The sequence below is a fragment of the Tenebrio molitor genome, chromosome 4 (genome assembly GCF_963966145.1).
Source record: "Tenebrio molitor chromosome 4, icTenMoli1.1, whole genome shotgun sequence".
In the NCBI taxonomy this organism is placed as follows: Eukaryota; Metazoa; Arthropoda; class Insecta; order Coleoptera; family Tenebrionidae; genus Tenebrio; species Tenebrio molitor.
This window is the reverse complement of record NC_091049.1, coordinates 25484243-25503689: the sequence shown is the minus strand read 5'-3', so window position 1 is coordinate 25503689 and position 19447 is coordinate 25484243. Positions and strand designations below refer to the sequence as shown.

At 34.2% G+C, this 19447-nt stretch overlaps 2 protein-coding genes across 7 annotated transcripts in view; one reads left to right on the top strand and one right to left on the bottom strand.

Moving 5' to 3' along the window:
• Positions 1 to 19447, bottom strand: part of LOC138129696 (ankyrin repeat domain-containing protein 29-like) — a 263705-nt gene that overhangs the window by 47788 nt on the left and 196470 nt on the right. The window lies entirely within an intron of this gene.
• Positions 1 to 19447, top strand: part of LOC138129705 (inversin-B-like) — a 98359-nt gene that overhangs the window by 73356 nt on the left and 5556 nt on the right. The window contains exons 1-4 of one of the 4 annotated variants that reach the window (XR_011159349.1): positions 747 to 1741; positions 2576 to 3533; positions 3589 to 3639; positions 3690 to 5352. Coding sequence is in view for 1 of the 4 variants with exons in the window: in XM_069045985.1 (XP_068902086.1) it covers positions 14846 to 14863 (18 nt within the window). In the remaining 3 variants the exon portion in view is untranslated. Of the gene's footprint in view, positions 1 to 746; positions 1742 to 2575; positions 3534 to 3588; positions 3640 to 3689; positions 5353 to 14297; positions 14864 to 19447 lie in introns of those variants that run through there. The other 3 variants (XR_011159348.1, XR_011159350.1, XM_069045985.1) reach the window with 3 other exon arrangements.

Below are 19447 nucleotides of genomic sequence, written 5' to 3'. Positions count from 1 at the left end.
GGGGAAAAACTGTGCAGTCCTGGCCTTCCGTATTTCCTGAGTACGTGTGGTAGAAACTGCGGGGACTTGGCGGACTGTTCAGGCGGCCGGATGAGAATAAAAAACAACGATTCTGAATAACTGTGCAGGTCAAAGTAGCAGACCGATCGGAGTGTGTGTGGCATTGCATCGGTTCAGCTTGGTTGAGGCCGTCTTTCGGACAACGTAAGCCGAAAATTTCTGGAAGAGTTTATCAAGATTTAATAGTCGGAATCATACTTTTGGCAGGTGAAAAGTAAACTCTATCATGATTGAGTGAAAAAGAAAGCTGTCTATACGCAAGCGATTTTTGTTATTGACATGGTAATTATTTCTTGGTACTGTAATGATTAGAATAGGTTCGCTCAATTAAGAATTTTTATTTTAAATATTTAATTTCAACAAAACGTTCGTAACAACCATTCACTGGGGGCGGAATTTTTGTTGGTTATAATTTTATGTTTCTCCTTGCCTTTGTCGGCACAGTAATCCCTAAAAGTGGCATATAATAGCATATTATATCATAAAGAGTAGAAGTGAGTCTTTTTGTGGCAAGCCCAGAGACTGAAGACAGAGACGCAGTCGAGGTATTTATTATACAAGTGTCTAATAAGCAGTGTCCGGACGAAATAGTACCGCACAAGTCGACCAGTACAACTTTGCGTAATACCCCACTCACATATAAACACGATTCAGCTGGTTCGTTTTCAATAACAGGGAACCAGCTGAATCGTGTTTATGTGCGAGCGAGGGATTACGCAAAGTTGTACTGGTTGACTTGTCCGGTACTATTTCGTCCGGACCCTGCTAATAAGGCAAATAAGTCACCAAAGAAATGTTTAGTCACGAGAGCTTGCTCGAGTGGGCTAATATTTCTTGAGTGACTTATTTGCTGTTAAGGCACGAGTAATACATAGTTTTATCCAACACCGAATAATGTTGAAGAAGTCACAGCCAAAAAAAGAGTTGTTCTAATTTTAATTCTAATTTTATGTATGTATTACATTTTTTTATGTTCAATAAACTGTTCAATTCTCTCTAAACTGTTTAATTTTATAAAAACAGTTTAATTAAGGGTTCATAAGTCCACTAGGGTTTCATAGACCTCATAATATATTCAAAATCGGCATTATTACGACTTCATAATAAACAGGTGTTGGATAAAAGTATTCATATTTCAATAAATTTATAGTTTTAGTTTATAGTACTGTTGGACATATTGCTTAGACTTATTCCAGATGACGGTAAGACAGACCTAGCGAAGCCAGAGTGCAATATCTTCAATATCTTCTAATATTAGGTATTACAAAAAATTATGTACAAAATTCGTGTCTAAAGCTTCTTTTTTGCACTTGTGAGCTTTAAATAACTCGCCAACGACTCGTTATATAAACTAGGTACCGCTAATACCAGAACGACAAAAACCGTGATTCAAGATTAACTGATAAATGATGATAAGCATATCAATCAAAATACCTCCTATTATGAAACTTGTCGTTACTTCTATATCATTGAATTCTTATAATTAGAAACTGAGAACTTTGAGCACGTGAACACATTAACTTGCGCAGTTTTGATTTTTATTATCTGTTTTGGTTATCTGAGACAATTCTGTTGTTTAGTTTGGTATATTTCGGGTGTTTTACTAATTTACCCAACAAAGTTTGAGATATATTATTTTGTGATGGATCCGTCTATGGTAACATTGGATAACAAAAATGAGGTTAGAAAATATTTTTCAACATACATATTTACCAATGCTGTATTTATTACTTTTGTAAAAAATTATGTGATAACCAGAATTATCGATATTGAAAATGATTCAAAAGTTCCCGATCTTGAATAAAGACAACAAGAAATTTCATTTAGATAAATACAAGATAAAAAATTCGAAATTTGAATTTTCTGTTTTACACTCTTTTTTCTTCAAACCTTACAGTGCTAAATTACTTTTTCATTTAAGACAAGCTAAAAATATTTATATTCCAAGTCTGATTGCTTTTTAACAATTTTTGAGAATTTTCTACACATTGTTTCTGCTCCTGCACACTTGAGATACCTAAGTGCAGCAGTCATTCAAGAATGGGAAGAAATAAATCAAGCTGTCATTCAACACCTTTTTGAAGGAATTGCCATGACGAATGGAAGCTGTAATTCAAGCTCGAGGAGACACTATACGATATTGAGATTTCCCAATAAATTTTTTATTTGTTAATTTGTTGTTGGAAAATAAGTGTATAGCCGTGATGGTGTACTAATATTTATGTCAAGTTTGTGGCATTCTTCTTTGCATATGAATGGTCTGGCCACAATATCATTGATCTAATAGATTCAGTCATCCCGCTGGTAACGGAAAAATTAAAATTTAGATTTGCTGGCCGAGCATCGTCCATTTTGGTCTTCTTTTCTGCTAATGCTTCTTTATCTACCTCTTCGAGTTCTAAATGTCAGATTTTGAAAATTGTTTCATTATAGCTGCATTTTTAGAACTTTTATCTTACATTTTGCAACCCGTATTGTTTATTTCCAGTTTGTTTAATATGTTGTTATGTTTTAGAACCGATTACACTGTGCTCTAGTGAACAGTGATACCACTGTTCTCACCCAAATGTTGAGAGAAGGTTATAACATGAGTAAAATTGTGTTTGGTTTCTCACACTGGTCCGTTAAATATACACCACTCGAGTTCGTAGTGTGTTGGAATAATCTTCCCCTTGTCCTGTTTTTGCTCGAAAAAGGTGTAAATCCCAATGTAGGAAGAAAGAATCCTTTGATCATCAGTATCAAAAGGGGGTTTTATCAAATTAGCGAGAAATTAATAATTTTGGGTGCAAATACCTGCAAACCGGATAAAAATGGCAAAACTCCTTTATATTGGGCAGTGGACACAAAAAACAAAAAGATAATAAATCTCCTGTTGGATCACGGTGCTGAATTGACAATTCATACAGCTTTATTACATGCCATTGATTTAGGCTATTTAGATGTGGTACAGTTATTGGTAGAAAGGGGAGCTCCCCTTAATGTAGTGTCTTCAGGAACTCCCTTAATTCGTGCTATTGAGCGAAGTCATTCGGATATTACAAAATATCTAATAAAAAGAGGTGCCGACATAAATTTAGCTGATAAAAATGGTAATCTTCCTCTAAAAGTGTGCATGGAAAAACGTAATTTTGAAATACTCAATAGCATGATTGAAAAAGGCGTCAAAGTAGACGCAACACTTGCAAACAGTTTACTTGTATGTTCATTAGAATTGGAACAGGTAGATATGGTAGAATATTTTATAAAGCAAGGAGCAGATGTCAACCAAAAAAATAAAAATGGTCAAACGCTTTTGTCTACCGCTTTGAAAAATTCCGATTTGCGATCTTTCCGATTGTTAATTGAATCCGGAGCTGATCAACGATTAGCTGAAGCTGAGATTAAAGAAAAAATGGCTAAAGACGACGACTTTGCCGTTTATATGAATTCACTGGATCTAGATTCCAAGATAGAAAAGCTCACGATTCGAGGTAACTGATGTGATATTTGATATATTGTGTCAATATTAAAAAAAATCTTTTACAGAAAATGATGCTCCCAAGGGGAAATCGACGAAAAGTGCCCCATTTTTCCAAAGTAATTAATACATTATTTTAGTTCCATAAATATAATAGACAATTTTTCAGGTGGAACCGGTCATGAAGAAGCTCCACTTCGACGACAACCCTGATATTTTACGTTTGCTTATATTTATGGAAAATGTTAAACATGTGGGACCGAACAAAATAGACACGATTTCTACAAGAATTTCTAAATTTGGTTTTAGGTTATAGCCCCTCTACGGTTATAGCACAACATTTTTGACAATTGACAACGTGAATTATGTACTTACTTCTAAAATATTCTGTTTATGTAACTTATTTTTAAACATTATTCTAAGACTTATTTTCTTGCAACATCTTCTTAATTTATCTTTCATAATAACTCTTAATTAATAACTTTCTTGTTTATTTAAATGCATATAAAAACGCACATTTTTAAGAAATAACGGTAATCGTTTCTTGACTCTTTCAAAATACAGGGTATTTCACGACTGATAATAAAAGCTGGATATTTTAATTTCAGTGGCCAGCTTTTTTCGGAAATGTATTGTGGGTTGCATTTTCAATTCCATCGGGCTCACTGTCACTCGTGAAATGCCTACTCTGTATTTGTGACCAAGTCACATATTTCTTTCTTGTTGATATAAAAATTTTACAACCTTATCAAAAAGACTCGAAAGTTTAAAATTATTCTCTGTCAAATTGACACAATAATTGTTAGAGGTAGAGTAATCAGGTAATAAAGTAAAAATAACAAGTAAAAATGTAAAAAAATAACAAGTGTTCAATTGAAATGTTCATCAAGTTGGCTTCGACTTTATTTTTTAAAAGACAACAACATCGTAATTTAAGTTAGTTAGACAAAGATAGCAACAAAGATCAAAGCCAATTTGATGAACTTTTCAATTGAACACGTGTTATCTTCTTCTTTGTAGAAGAAATTGATCTTTTCGTTACACTAAATAGCAGCATCTAAAAACATTCGATTTATCTCAATAATCTGCAAATGTTTCATTTTTTTCCTATCCATGGAACTAATAAAGAACAAGCTAGACTCTTATTGTAATGTCAGTAAAAATTGATACCCGAAATAAAAGAAATATTAATTATAAACAATGGCCCAAGGATGGAGTCTTGTGGAATACTATATGATACGATTAGGTATTTTTTTCGATGACCTGTACTCTCTTGAACCTAGGTCTTTGGAGTCATTTCCTTTGCAGTGAGCTTGACCGAGCTGAATACCTACTTTTCTGGGTTGAAAAAATACAAACCCACGTTCCGCAAGTACCATTTTCTAGACCCATTCTGTATCCTCGTCTGCACCGGAACCAGAAATTAAAATTCTGGACGCGGCAGGATCTCGCTCCACTTAGTTCGCAACGAAACACGCAAACGGTAAAAAATAATTTTTTATTCATGTCCCAAACCGCATTCGCCTCGCTGTACAAACTCTTTTCGTAAACATAAACACTTCGTTGCACCGATATTTAAACAATCAGAGCGACGTTTGATGAAACAGTCAACAAGATCACCCGGACCCCCGCAGGCAATTACTACGCGTTTTGAAATTGAGATCGGTTAAAAAATCAGTCGAAACTTTCGGTTTTATGTCAATGATATTTCATTGACGATCAAGGTGTTGGACGTTTCGTAACGCAGTTCAAATTTGCACAGCGCCTGACGTTGCAGAAGAAAGAAAAAAGTGCGCGATTGAAGTCCGGGAAATGTTGAACAAGTGCCTCAGGTAAGATGGTTTCTTTTTGTAAATGTGTAAACGGAAAAATTCGGCCAAACCTCAACAGAATGTGACCGTGAACTGGTTACGAATGCGTCGGTTTTGTGGCCTCAACAATTGTGTAACTCGCGGGATACTGATTTGGATTTGAATAATTTACAAGAAAAATTTTGTAAATAAATGTAAATAAATGATGGTTACGACTATAAAACTGTGCGTTGAATAGGTAATTAATGAAGTAATCAAATTTTGAACATCAATTTTTCACATTCTGTTACTGTTTAGTAGTTTGAATTAAAGCGAAAGTAGAAAAATTTCATGGGATTTTTTTTTCCGCCAAAATTTTTCACTCCAGCGACCGTTAATAAATAGTTATTAGTATACAAGACGATAAAATTGTATTTTATCTTCGAGAGCTTTTTTTAGTCCAGATGCTAATTAGGTACACTCGAAAAGATAATTAAATTTTATCGTCGTGTACAATATTCAATTTCTTTCTATAGCATTTGTATTTTATTATTGAAACTTTTTTTTAATCATTTCTAATCGTGTCAGGTTTTAAAATCTCGTATGAGCGTTGTTAATAAAAAAAATTAATTACTTTATCTACCCTTGCTGTTAAAGTAGCACTTTATCCACCCATGCGGTTAAAATGCTACTTGACCTTTTGATTTGAATAGATAAAAGCACACTTTAACATCTGCTATAGAAACAAATTATTTTATACAAATTTATGTTAAAACCGGTGGGATGATCTCACAATCGTAGATAAAATGTTGTACCTAAGACATACGTCTTTATTGCACTCACATCCTTTAAAATACTCGCTCGTACTTCGCTCGTATTTTAAACCCGTTCGTACAATAAGGATAACTTTTTACACTTAATCTTAAATAACTGTTAAAACAAATCGTTCAAAAATCGGTCACTGTTTATTGACCTCAGATCTATTCGCAAAGTTTTGGTAGGTAATGTTCCTTTCACTGGGAACGGATTTTGACTGCAAGCTAAGTAATTTTTTGTCCAAGTTGATTGCACCTGCACGATCTGAACCTACTAATTTTTAATTATCGACGGAACTGCAAAAAAAGTCTTAAGTGAAATCTTTAAAACGAGAATTTTTTTCTACCTCATAATTTAAAACAATTTAAATACTGTAACCACCAAATTTGGAATGTCTTGTAATTTCTGAAAACACTGTACTGCCAGTACAAGAACCCAGTGCTCTGAACGTATCAGGTAACTATAAATGATTGCAACAAATTTAATAGGTTGGCATCCCTGAATCTGAGCAATTGGTAAGCCTCGTCACTGTTAATGTGTCATTTTTGAGGTTAGGGTTTTTGATGTTTGGTGTTGCTGTGAAAAATGAATATTGCAAAAAAGATTTTGCAAAAAAATGGGGAAAACAAGTTTTACTAACGTGAATTAATTGGCATTTTGCAATTCGCTTTGAAAATAAGTCATTACAATAAACGTGTCAGTAGTAAAATCCATTTTAAAAAATAAAGTGTGATTATGACAACTTTGTTTTGTGACTTTTGATTTCACATATTTGAATTTAAAAATAGGTACCTATGCCAACATAAAACTTACAATATGTTGCCAACATAACACCAAAAAAAATCACAAACACTTACAGTCACTTGGTAGATATAATTTGTTTACATAAAATGCATTCACGTTGTTTTGGCATAATGAGAGGTCATGGAAATTTTTCATTCAATTTGGTACGGTGTGATCAAGAATGACTGAATCCGTTGGTAACAATGAAATTTGGCAAATTTGAAATTTACCATGAAAGGTTCATTTTCGTAATAGCATAAACGTAACTGACATAACGTGAACGGTGTTTATCGAAGATCCACCAGCGCTGCATTTTACATAGGATGCACACGTGGCAACACTGCCGAATTTTGGTCTTGCAGAAAATTAAAAGTTATAATACATTCATTTTTGTTTTAGACCAGAGTAGGCTATTTTAATGTTTTTAAATATTGGTATCGTGGCTATGTCAAAATAACAAAATCAAAATTGTTCGAACTGCCAGTGTCAAATTTGACATTATTATTAAGTGTTAAGGTAAATTAGTTTTAAATTTGTGCAATATTTACATTTATCACTAAATACACATATATACACATATTATACATGATGTATATTGTCATTCAGCCACAGTCTTACCATACAACTCGCCAAATTTCCATAGCCTACTCTGGTCTAAAACAAAAGTGAATGCACTGTAGGTCAAGTTAATGCGAACACTGTCAAATGCAGCGTTGTCAACACTTTTACCTTAAAGTCCCTAGATATATCTAGGGACTTTATTTTACCTCTTTCTAACTATCAACCGGTTCAGATCTTAAGGATGAACTGGAGTAACAATCTCAGCAAAAAGTTGCGGAATTCTTATTATGCTATGAAACGTTTATAACGAGATATCAATATTTGAAAAAAAAGTTTTTAATTTTTGGAAACGAATTGTAATCAGTTGCAAGTAAATTTTGTCTTTATTTTCTTGATATTTAGATAATTACTTACATGTGATTTTACAATCTTTTGACTAAGGCTGTACGTAAAAGTAAACAGAAGCACACTGAATTCAATTTTCATTGCATTTCTGTTAAAGTTCTTAACGTAACTGTGGTAAAACGTGCGATATGAGTGTAATATTGCATACCGACGTCAATTATATGCGTTTTGTTCACTTTTTATTGAAATTAAAACAGGTACATAACCTCAAAAACCGTGTTTTTCCACATATAATTAGCGATTAATTGGAAAATCCTCAACCAACTTTTTTTGTAAATTCATTAGAACATTCTACGATATCGATACTTCATGTGTGAAAAATTTAAGAAAAATTGGCCATTTTGAAATATGTTTTTTTTTCAATTTATATACGAGCATTGATCGATTTCTCATAAGAATGCGTGTAAAATATCCCGAAACTTTAAAAGGTAATAACTTTAAAATTCCTCGATCAATTTTTTTTTAATTTGGCACAGTGCTTTAGCATGGATAGAAGGACTCTAGTACCAATTTTGAGCCATTTTCGCCATTTTTCAATGTTACTCCAGTTCATCCTTAAACTGCCTCAATATTTAAAAATATCTTTTACAGAAAATGGTGCTTCCAAGGGGTTATCGACAATTAAAAATTGTTTTATTTTTTTTTCAGTCAGCTATGAACCAAACGATAATTTTTAATACATCGTTAGATTCAGAAAAAAAAACTTTATCAGACTAAGCCTAAAAAACTACATGTGTCCATTTAAAAAAAAAAAGTTGACTATAGTAAGCTACTGAAAATATCGCAAAAAAAAAATTATTTTATGGCTGCTTCGTAGCGCATGAAAAACCATATCTTCGGTTTTTTTGTTCATTGAAATCGGATAATAAATAAAAAAGTTATAGGTTGAGGCGTTTTTTATCAAACAGCCTGTATAAGATTTGCTTTTAGATTATAACAAAATTATTGAGAATTGACAATGTGAATTATGTACTACTAAAATATCCCGTTTGTGTAACTTATTTTTACACATCATAAACTTCTTCACAAAGTTACGCACTACCTTAGAATTTCGAAATACATACCTACCAATTTTAATTCCAGAACCATCAGATTTGGGTACCTTTAACAATCCAGGAATCCTTAACTGCTTGAACAATTTTATCACTGACACTTTTAACAATTTTCCAAACTTTAATAAAAATATTAAACTTGAGGACTGCAAAAAAAAATTAAAAACGGGTACATACTCTCAATCAGGCCCCTTATTGTTGCTCCCTAATCGATATCTTCCCATATTTCCATCTCTCGCTGTCTTACCTTGTGAAGGTTAGCTGTAGGAGGCATTTGCTCTTGCAAACATCTTCCCATATTATCCTACAATGTTCCCTTGGATTCAGGTCTGGACTTCTTGTTGGCCAGTTCCATACTGCCACTATTCTGGCAGTATGAGATTTTGCGTTCTTTTGCATCAGAATGAAATCATCCCCAAAATAAGGTACAAATGTAATGCAATTACGACTATTCAGGGACCGACGATTTACAACGTGCAAGCCTGTGGTGGCCGTCAGAGAAATGCCACCCTAAATCGTCAGAGATCAATCATCATAATCGAATCAACTGCCTGATGTTACATGCGCTCCGTACACGCTCCGGAAATCCTCAGAGAAAAAACTGTGCAGTCCTGGCCTTCCGTATTTCCTGAGTAGGTGTGGTAGAAAACTGCGGGGACTTGGCGGACTGTTCAGGCGGCCGGATGAGAATTAAAAAAAAACGATTCTGAATAACTGTGCAGGTCAAAGTAGCAGACCGATCGGATTGTGTGTGGCATTGCATCAGTTCAATTTGGTTGAGGCCGACTTTCAGACAACGTAAGCCGAAAATTTCTGGAAGAGTTTATCAAGATTTAATAGTCGAAACCATAATTTTGGCAGGTTAAAAGTAAACTCTATCATGATAGGGTGAAAAAGAAAGCTGTCTATACGCAAGCGTTTTTTGTGGTAAAAGCCATAAAATTATATCAACTGTTTCTCAATTGACATGTTAATTATTTCATGGTACTGTAGTGGTTCGAATAGATTCGCTCAATTAAGAATTTTTATTTTAAATATTAAATTTCAACAAAACGTTCATAACAACCATTCATTGGGGGCGGAATTTTTGTTGGTTATAATTTTATGTTTCTCGATGCCTTTGTCGGCACAATAATCCCTAAAAGTGGCATATAATAGTATATTATATCATAAAGAGTTGTCTTCGACCACCCACGTTTTCTTTCATATTTTAATGGGGGTTTATGACCGCTACCCTTGCAGCTTCTTTAGGGGCTGCACAAAACTTGTATTGTAAAGCGTCACTTCTACTTGAGCAGCTAAACGTTCAAGACGCCTTGTAGTTGTCACAAATTCGTAATATGTAAATCTATTTTTTGTTAAGTTTAAATCCGTTTACATTATTTAATAACATCATTATAATCGTACCGATCGAAGCGTACGATACAACACAGCAAGCAAGTAGGCATATGACCATATGAGATCACAAGTTCTTGAACTTGGGATCTAAACTGTAATTTTCTAAGGGGACTCAATTTTTGGACATGGGGCAAAATGCTTTCGAAAAAACACCTATCTTTATCCAAAGGCTTCTCGATAGGTGCTTTCTCCTTGTTCTGTAGGAGGCGCAACTTCTCCGTCTCTACATTTAAAAGAGCTTGCCCTATCAAATCATTAGACTTTTTCCTTTTTCTGCCGGAAGTGAAACAGTAGGTTGTTCATTAGAAATTGGCGATTGCGGCGTGGGCTCCCAATCAAAATAAACTGGCGATTGGGACTCCAGTCCCTGAATCTCATCTATATCGGCCGAACTTGGGATAGGTGCACCTTCGCTCTCAGGTGAATCATGCACATCTTCCAAACTGTCTATACCTAACGAAGTGGTTGGCAAATTAGATGTAGATCTCCGGGAGGTGAACTGATCTTTTAAAAAGAGCAAGCTTTGAAAGTACGGCCACTTGGGGGTTATCACAATCCCCCCCTCGTCTCCAGATTTGGGTTTTGGACATTTTGCCAACGCCTTTCTGAAAGTGTCCCTCAGATACTTTATTTATTTTTACAGCATCTCCTACAAACAATTGTATTAAATAATTGCATTATTTAGGTACTGTTACGATTTAAATCGCCGCGCGATTGTAAATCTTCGCGATTTTTCTAGAATGTTCCGGAAGGTGCCGGATCTACCCACCAGCAAGTCCGGAGCAGTGGTGACACCCCAATTTTTACAGGCCGTAGCTTCTCAAAGTTTTCGGTTGTATTTTGTCACTCCGTCGAACTAATTGAGCGTTTGTATTTAACTATAGTCAAATTTCCATTGTCACTCATTATTTCGACGGGTGAAAAGTTCTATCAAATTCATTTATTTGTATATCGCGTTTAGGATTTATAATTTGTTCCACTGTTAAAGTTGCAGTTTTGTCATAAGGCGCGTCATTTCATTAATCGTACTAACTTAAGAAAAAAATTTCTTATCAAGTCCGTCGGGTTTTTATATTCACGAACGATTATCAATCCGTGAGTGACCTCGCCAGGAATTGTGTATCGCGCTCACCGAACATTTTTTTGCGCGTGGTTCTTCACCGGTCCGTACCGGAGAAAAACATCTTAACTTCAATTTTTTTTTTTTTGGAGCGAAGGAAGACTTGGAGGACCTCCCCGCTTATGCGGGCGGCGTAGCCGAATAGCGACGTTACGTAGGACCAGTCGGCCTTCCTCCTTCGCTAAAGAAGGGAATTTTTTTTTACTGTTTCGCCGGTACTCGTTCGTTGAATATCTGGGACCCGGAGGACCCTCCGAGGAGTTAGGTTATTTTGTACAATTTTGTACACGCCATAAGGCTAGTCAGGCTTCGTTGTTTTCTTTTTCATTTATATCATTATTTTCATTGTTTGACATCTGAATAAACGATTAGTTGGAAGATTGTGTATCATTTCCCGTACTCCGGGCTGTTCTCACCAAAATTTTCAGCTTCAGTCGGCGTTTCTCGTGGTTCGCATTGTAAACCGAGTCGAAGCCACGACCCCTGAACATTCCGGATTTGTAACCGGTAACAGGGTTGCCCAGTTTCGGGAGCGTAATTTATAACGTAACAGTACCTAATAATACTGTTTTTATTTTTTAGTAACACGATATTGTTTCTTTTCGTCATAGATACAGATTGTGAAAAACAACTCATATCTCCCTTGGGATTTGTCAAATTTTTTTGCCCTCCACATTGTCGGCAACAAACTCATGAGAACGAAACTATAGCAACCACATATTCACGCAATCTTCCCTGCTAAATATTTTTAATAAAATTTTAACTTTTAAGTAGAGAGACTAAAAAATAAAATATTGTATGCACCACGGGAGATATTCATGTTTTTCCCCTCGGTTGACTTATTCAAAATGATTGTGAATAAGTATTGCAACTATGTACGAAAATGTATGTGGCAACTGTGTGAATGGGATAGAGTTGACATTTGTATGACATTTCATAAGCGTGTATTTGATTTTTTAAATTCCATTACACATTGATTTGACAAATTTCAAAATTGCGCGACTATAAACTGTCAAAGAAATGTCAATTCTATCCTACCCACAGTTGCCACATAAATTTTCGTACATAGCTGCCAGATTTATCCACAATTATTTTGAATCACCCAATATTTACATTTCGATTTCGATTGCAAGATCGATGTTCAAGTAAACAATCCGATTGGTTTGATTCCCAATTTCACAATCAGCTGTCAAATGACTTTTGTGCATGTAGGCAAATATGCAAATTGGAATAGAAATAAAACAACTACTACATTTGTTGGACAGATCGCGAAACAACACAAAAGTAAAAGCAAATGTAATTTTATTTTAATTTACTGGATTGCGTTTTTCCAGATTTTTCTTCAAATCTTCCAGATTTTTTTTTCAATTGAATTGAAAAGCAAATATGTAGGTCCTGCTGTCAGTTATGATCGACAGTGCATATAAAAATTATAATTTTTGAAATTTGTCCGAATTTTCCGACTTTCCTTTGTAATTGTCCCGAATTTTTTTTCCGAAAACTTATCCAAAACCCTAACAAACAAAACCAAAAAAGAATTACGCATAGCCATCGTTCGAATCCTAAGTTATGGTCTTGAGTTCATACAAAAAAGTACTTTCAGTTTTCCCCGAATTATTTTAAGTAATTTAGTTTTTTCAGATTTTTCCCCAAATCTTCCAGATTTTTTTTTTCTATTGAAAACATTCAATTCAGTCATTTCTAGCCCGGGGCATATCAAACAAAAAAAAGAATTAATCAAATATGTCGTTCCTATCGTCAGTTTGTTACGATCGAAAATGCATACAAAAATTATAACTTTTGCAATTTTCCAATTTTCCGGGCAACTTTTCCAATTTTTTTTTTCTTTTTAAACCACCCCTGTATTAAAGCGAACAAAAGAAAAAAATAAATATTCAAATCGGTCAAGCGGTTTTTAAGTTTTAGCGAGACTAACGAACGGCGATTCATTTTTATATACTTAATAGAAATAAACTTTATAATTATTGGTATTTAAATATTTCTTACAATTATCTAGAAATGCTGATAATACCAGAGTCAATTTGCTGCCGGCAATGTGTGTTACCAACTGAAAAAAGTTCCTAGATTTCGGATGTGTTACTCGTAATAGCTTATTAACGCATTCAAAACGAATGCGTTAACAGCTTTGTTAAAACAGCAAATTAGAAAATAGTATATTATGCACCGAGGGAGTGAAGTGGATGATTTTTACCCGAGGTGCAATTTGTAGCCCGAGGGTTCTACAAAGCACTGAGGGTAAAAATCATTCACTCCCGGGGTCCATATACTATTTTTTGCACGACTCACCGATTTTAGTAGAAAAAAGCCGAAAATTTGTAAATTATCACTGTCAAGCTAAATTGAAGAGTCATGTTGACAGTTAAAAATATTTTTTAACCTTTCGGCTTATTTCAATTAAAATTTTTGAATCCTGCAAATAATAGTATTGCACCTCGGGAATGCATGATTGTTACCGTCGTTGCTTTGTAGGACCCTCGGGCTTCGTCTTCGGGCTACAAACTGCATCTCGAGTGAAAAATAGTATATTATGCACCGAGGGAGTGAAGTGGATGATTTTTCCGAGGTGCAATTTGTAGCCCGAGGGTTCTACAAACCACTGAGGGTAAAAATCATTCACTACCGAGGTCCATATACTATTTTTTGCATGACTCATCGATTTTAATATAAAAAAGCCGAAAATTTGTAAATTATCACTGTCAAGCTAAATTGAAGTGTCATGTTGACAGTTAAAAATAATTTTTAACCTCTCGGCTTTTTTCAATTAAAATTTTTGAATCGTGCAAATAATAGTATCTGCACCTCGGGATTGCATGATTGTTACCGTCGTTGCTTTGTAGGACCCTCGGACTTCGCCTTTGGGCTTCACACTGCACCTCGAGTGAAAAGAAAAATGAATTCGAAATAAATATGAACCATAAAAGGTTGAATAGGCTATGGTTTTTTGCCCAAGGGGAAAAAAGATGACTAAAAGCTTGAGTTGGCTGCGGTTTTTTGCCCAAGGGGAAAAAAGAGCCACTTTACTCCATACAATCAGGGAGTAAAGTTGCTCATTATATACAGGTCGTGCAAAAAATCTTGTATGTACTGCTACGATTTAAATCGCCGCGCGCTTTGAAATCTTCACGAAGGTTCTAGAACGTGCTAGAACCCCATCGCACCACTGGAATCGTATCCGTTTCCGCCAAAAACCCTAAGCGGAGAGAGGGGGTGTTCTGTGGTCTTTGGTCTATTCGTCTATTTCTATTCTAGTGGGTAGTCTGTGCAACGAGGAAGGAGGTTAACCACCTTGATCTGAAGATAATTGTGTTGTCTAGTTTGGTATATTACTAATTTACCCAACAAAGTTTGAGATAATATATTGTTTTGTGAGTGAGCAACAATGGCTTATCATCAATGGGTAGGATAATATTTTTCTGCATATATGTACTCGCAAATGGTGTTTTTTAAAGATGGCGTCGAAGTTGGCGTTGGCGTCTTAAAAAAGACTGATTTTTTTCAAACTGCATATTAAAAACACGCAAAAAGTGAGGATAGATTTAAACAGCTGATCGGAGTGCGTAATCCGGTGGTGCGTTCACAATCGACTCTTCAACGCCAACTTCGACACAAAATTTTTAAAAAACACCCGTTATATTACTAATGCCGTATTTAACACTTATAAAAAATTATGTGATTCGACTATACTCGTAGTCTTTGCCAAAATTCTAAAACCACCACCTGTTGAATTAAGTTCCCAATAAAAACAACGTTGCCGATTGTGTTTTCCAGGTAAATTACGGTGTTGGTGGTTTTATAATTTTGGGGCAATGTTGCAGTTTAAGGTCCTACTACTGCGCAGCCCTATTGCGCACGGAGAGCACTCCGTGTTCCGTACAATACTTACTTCTCCATATGTACTTACACCGTTGCCAGATTTATTAAAGGTTCAACATTATATTGCTCGTAGCAGAGAATTATGGTGGGTTGCGTAATGACAGAATTTTATCCCTTTTGTTCACATTTTTGTTCATGTTGTGTCTTACAGTTTAATTTGTTTTTGCAAAAACTACAACAGTCACCCCGTAGAGACGTTTCTTCTGAATCAAATGCACTTTTTAGCTCATCTTAAAACGAAAAATTGAACAAAAACATGTGGATTTTTTTTAATGAAGCGATTTTTTTTAAAACTGGGCTTATTACAAACAAGACAACAAACAAATCAACAAATTGCACCAAAACGTGCATGATCTAGAAAAGTCTGTTCAATCTTTAATAAATCTGGCAACGGTGTAAGTACATCAACAGAAGTAAATATTGTGGGGCACGGAGCGCGCATTATTAGGACCTTAAACTGCAACATTACCAGAGATGTCGCTGTTTTTACAAAAAAATTGAAGATCGAAAAAATATATTTAATTAAATGGCAACATCCAATTCAATATTTCGTGCAACTGTCATTATTTTTAACAATTTATTGTCAATGTCATTTCAAAATTTGGTTAGACTGTTTTAAATTAAAAAACTTTCCCTGCCTAATTATGCCCACGTCAAGAAAAGTGTTAAAAAATTTAAAAAAAACGGCAATTGTCAGAATAAAATTGATACATTTACAATTTTTCATAGTGTGAAACCTCTTTACAAGAGATAGGTTAGAATTATGGTCAAAATTCAATGACATTTTTAAAAATTATTTGACAGGTATTGTCAAGTAGACAATTAATTAACAAATGAACAAAACCAAATTTACATTAGGGAAATTTTCATTTCCCGCTTTTTTTGCAACCAACTGTATCATAAAATGGTATTATCCTGCTGGAGAAGGTGGCTCCACTGGTAGAACAGCAGCTGTAAGAGTGGAGGGTCATTACTCATTAGCGTGCAACATATCCTAATCGGCTACAATCAACATTTAGCTAAATTTTTTAAGACATAGTTACGTAAAAAAAATAGTTTTTCTTCAAACGTCCGTAAATTATGATATTATCCTGCTGCATTGATAATGCTAAAGTGTCACTTCATTGTCATGGCATCTAACGAGCTGACGACCTGGTTTTTTAACATGTCTTAAATAATTTGTTATACCGGGTGATTCAGATTGGTATTCGCGCCCCTATATCTTTTTTATTTTAAGAAAAAAATATAGTAAACCATATATATTTGTAAATCGCTTATGAAACTACAATAGATGACGTTGTCAAATCTTCTCTACGATGACATATGTTAAAGTTAAGACAGTCAACTTTTTTTTTTAAATGATACATTATACATTTCTTAGTCTATTCTTGTAAAGCTTTTTTTTTCTACATTTGAATGTGTAAAAAAAGTTGACACTTGCAATAGGAAAAAATCGAGAAAAAAAAATATATGATTTAATTTATTCGAAAGTGTTATTTTATAAAAAGAGCTAGTTAGCCATGGAGACAATTGAATTTTGACATTAATAGCGTCAATTATTAACGTACCTACATTTAAATAAATAGCTATGTTATAACCTACATTTACATAAATAACTATGACATAACATCTGGCTTCGAAACCTAACTTCTTCCTGACTATACCGCTTTGAATGCATACACGATGAAAATATGTACCTAGTTGAATTTTGATAGTGCATGAATGACGTGATGAGTCTTGGGAATCGTATTCGAATTATTCGAATATTTGAATAGGTGACTATGTAAAATTCGAATAAGTGTAAATTCTAATATTCGAATAAAGTAAATTCAGGATGGATCGGGTATTTCACTGTCAAATAATTTTATTTTTTGGCTATGTAATTCTTAAAATAGTGAGATGCAGGGAACCAACATAACGCGAATTTAGCATAGTAAATTCAGTATGGATTTGGTATTTTGTCCGAGTCTCAGTTTTCTCGCCGAGGCGCACCCGAGGCTTGAAAACAAACAAGGTCAAATCATTTTATTTTTTGGCTACGTGGTTGTCTTGTAAATAGTGACATGCAGGGAACCAACATAATGTGAATTTACAAATGTTTGGCTTACTTGTTCTTTTTAGAAAATAACGCTTTCGAATAAATTAAATCATATTTTATTATTTTTCTCGATTTTTTTTCTGATGTAACTGTTAACTTTTTTATACATTCAAATGTAGAAAAAAAAACTTTACAAGAATAGGCTAAGAAATGTATAGTGTACTATTTAAAAAAAAAAAGTTGACTGTCTTAACTTTGACATATGTCATCGTAGAGAAGATTTGACAACATCATCTATTGTAGTTTCACAAGCGATTTACAAATATATATGGTTTGCTATACTTTTTTCTTAAAACAAAAAAGATATAGGGCCGCGAATACCAAACTGAATCACCCGGTATATGAAGGTTTGAAGAAAAAATAGTATATCACTGCGTTCGGCACTACCAGCCGCAGCACATAAAACTTCATTTTTGCTCCTCATAACATAATATATGTACTATTTTCCAGCAATTCCATTTAATTTTTTTTTTAATTTCCATCTTTTGGGCAAATGTGGAAAAGTGAATCCAATTTTCGTAGCCACTCTGTACATCTAATTTAGATTCTCTTTTTTAAAACTCTTATCAAAATCTTATTACCTAAACGATTCTTTGACTTTTGCTGTTTGAGAATCAAAGAAAAATCCTAAAACTAGTAACCATTTAACCAGTGGCGGCTCGTAACATTTTTGGCTGGGTGGGCAGACATTTTAATGTTATTATTACATTTTTTATTATGTTTGTTGTAATTGCTGGAAAGGAATTTCTGTGTTAGTCACTGCTAATTGCAGTGTCCAGCAAGAACCTACGGGAAGGTTCAGAAAATCTCTTGCCGGGAAAGGAATTAGGAATAGGAAGTGTTATTTGTTATTATGGAAGTGATGAGAGTGTTAATATATAGTCAACAAAAATAACAAATTTTCCATAAACATAAAACAAAAAATAAATTCTCAATAAAGTAAATAAAATAAATTCTAAATAAACAAAAAAATGATGTTGCATTTTTTTATAAATTAAATCGATCGGCGAAATAATCAATTACCTGGTCAAAAAATGTATCCGTTTTACGCAATGATTTTATTAATTCTTTTTCTATCGAAATTTGACTGAGATTATTTAGTCGAAATTGATCTATTGTGTTGAATCATAAGAAGACAAGAATTCCGAGAGTTTCCTATAATTACGGCGATTTGACGAGTCTTCTTTTTTATTGTGACCTCGGAAAGCTCAATTCTTGGGTACCCAAAAAAATTGTCATATCGATGAGACGTTTTAATTTCCCGATTACTTTTCCAAAGAATTTTCTATGTTTTTTTGTTCGACACTGTCAGAATTTGAGAATTTTCTCCTGTGTGAATGGATTTTGATGAATTTGACAACTTGTCAAAACGAAACGTCAAGCTAATTTTAAAGATTTTCACCCATTTGAAGCCTTGGGGGGGGGGGGGGGTGCTCGTCGAACAAAAAAACGTTGTATTCAACTCGTTAAATAAATAACTATTGCTTTCCAAATAATTTTAATTTTAAGGCCGCGTACGTATGATCTTTAGATTTCCCGTGTTTTTCGACCGATTGATGCAACGTCTTCAAATTATCGACTCCTGTCGTACACGGTGGGCTTTTTAATTTGGAATTGTTGAACAAAAGACAGGGCCAGCAAAAAAAATTACTTTTGATTTCACTACCCGTCAGCCAATGACACGATGAATTAAATTTACGATTAGAATGAATTTAATGAAGGGGTTCGCCTGTCTAATTGTTTAATAAAAACTTTGTCATCGTACGATAATTTATTAAACGCGTTTGTCATTAAATAATTAACCAAATCACCGTTATTTCTTACTAATTCTCGCAAATTCTTCGTGACGAATTGACGAACTACCACACGAAAACCAACGATCTTGCCAACGACTAAGTTGTGCGGACGTTACCGATTAGGTACCGATTCTTGACGAAGTTACAGGGAAGACATGTCTGGCCTGCTACGAGTATTATACGAATGAATTTATTTATTATTGTTTTAATAGCT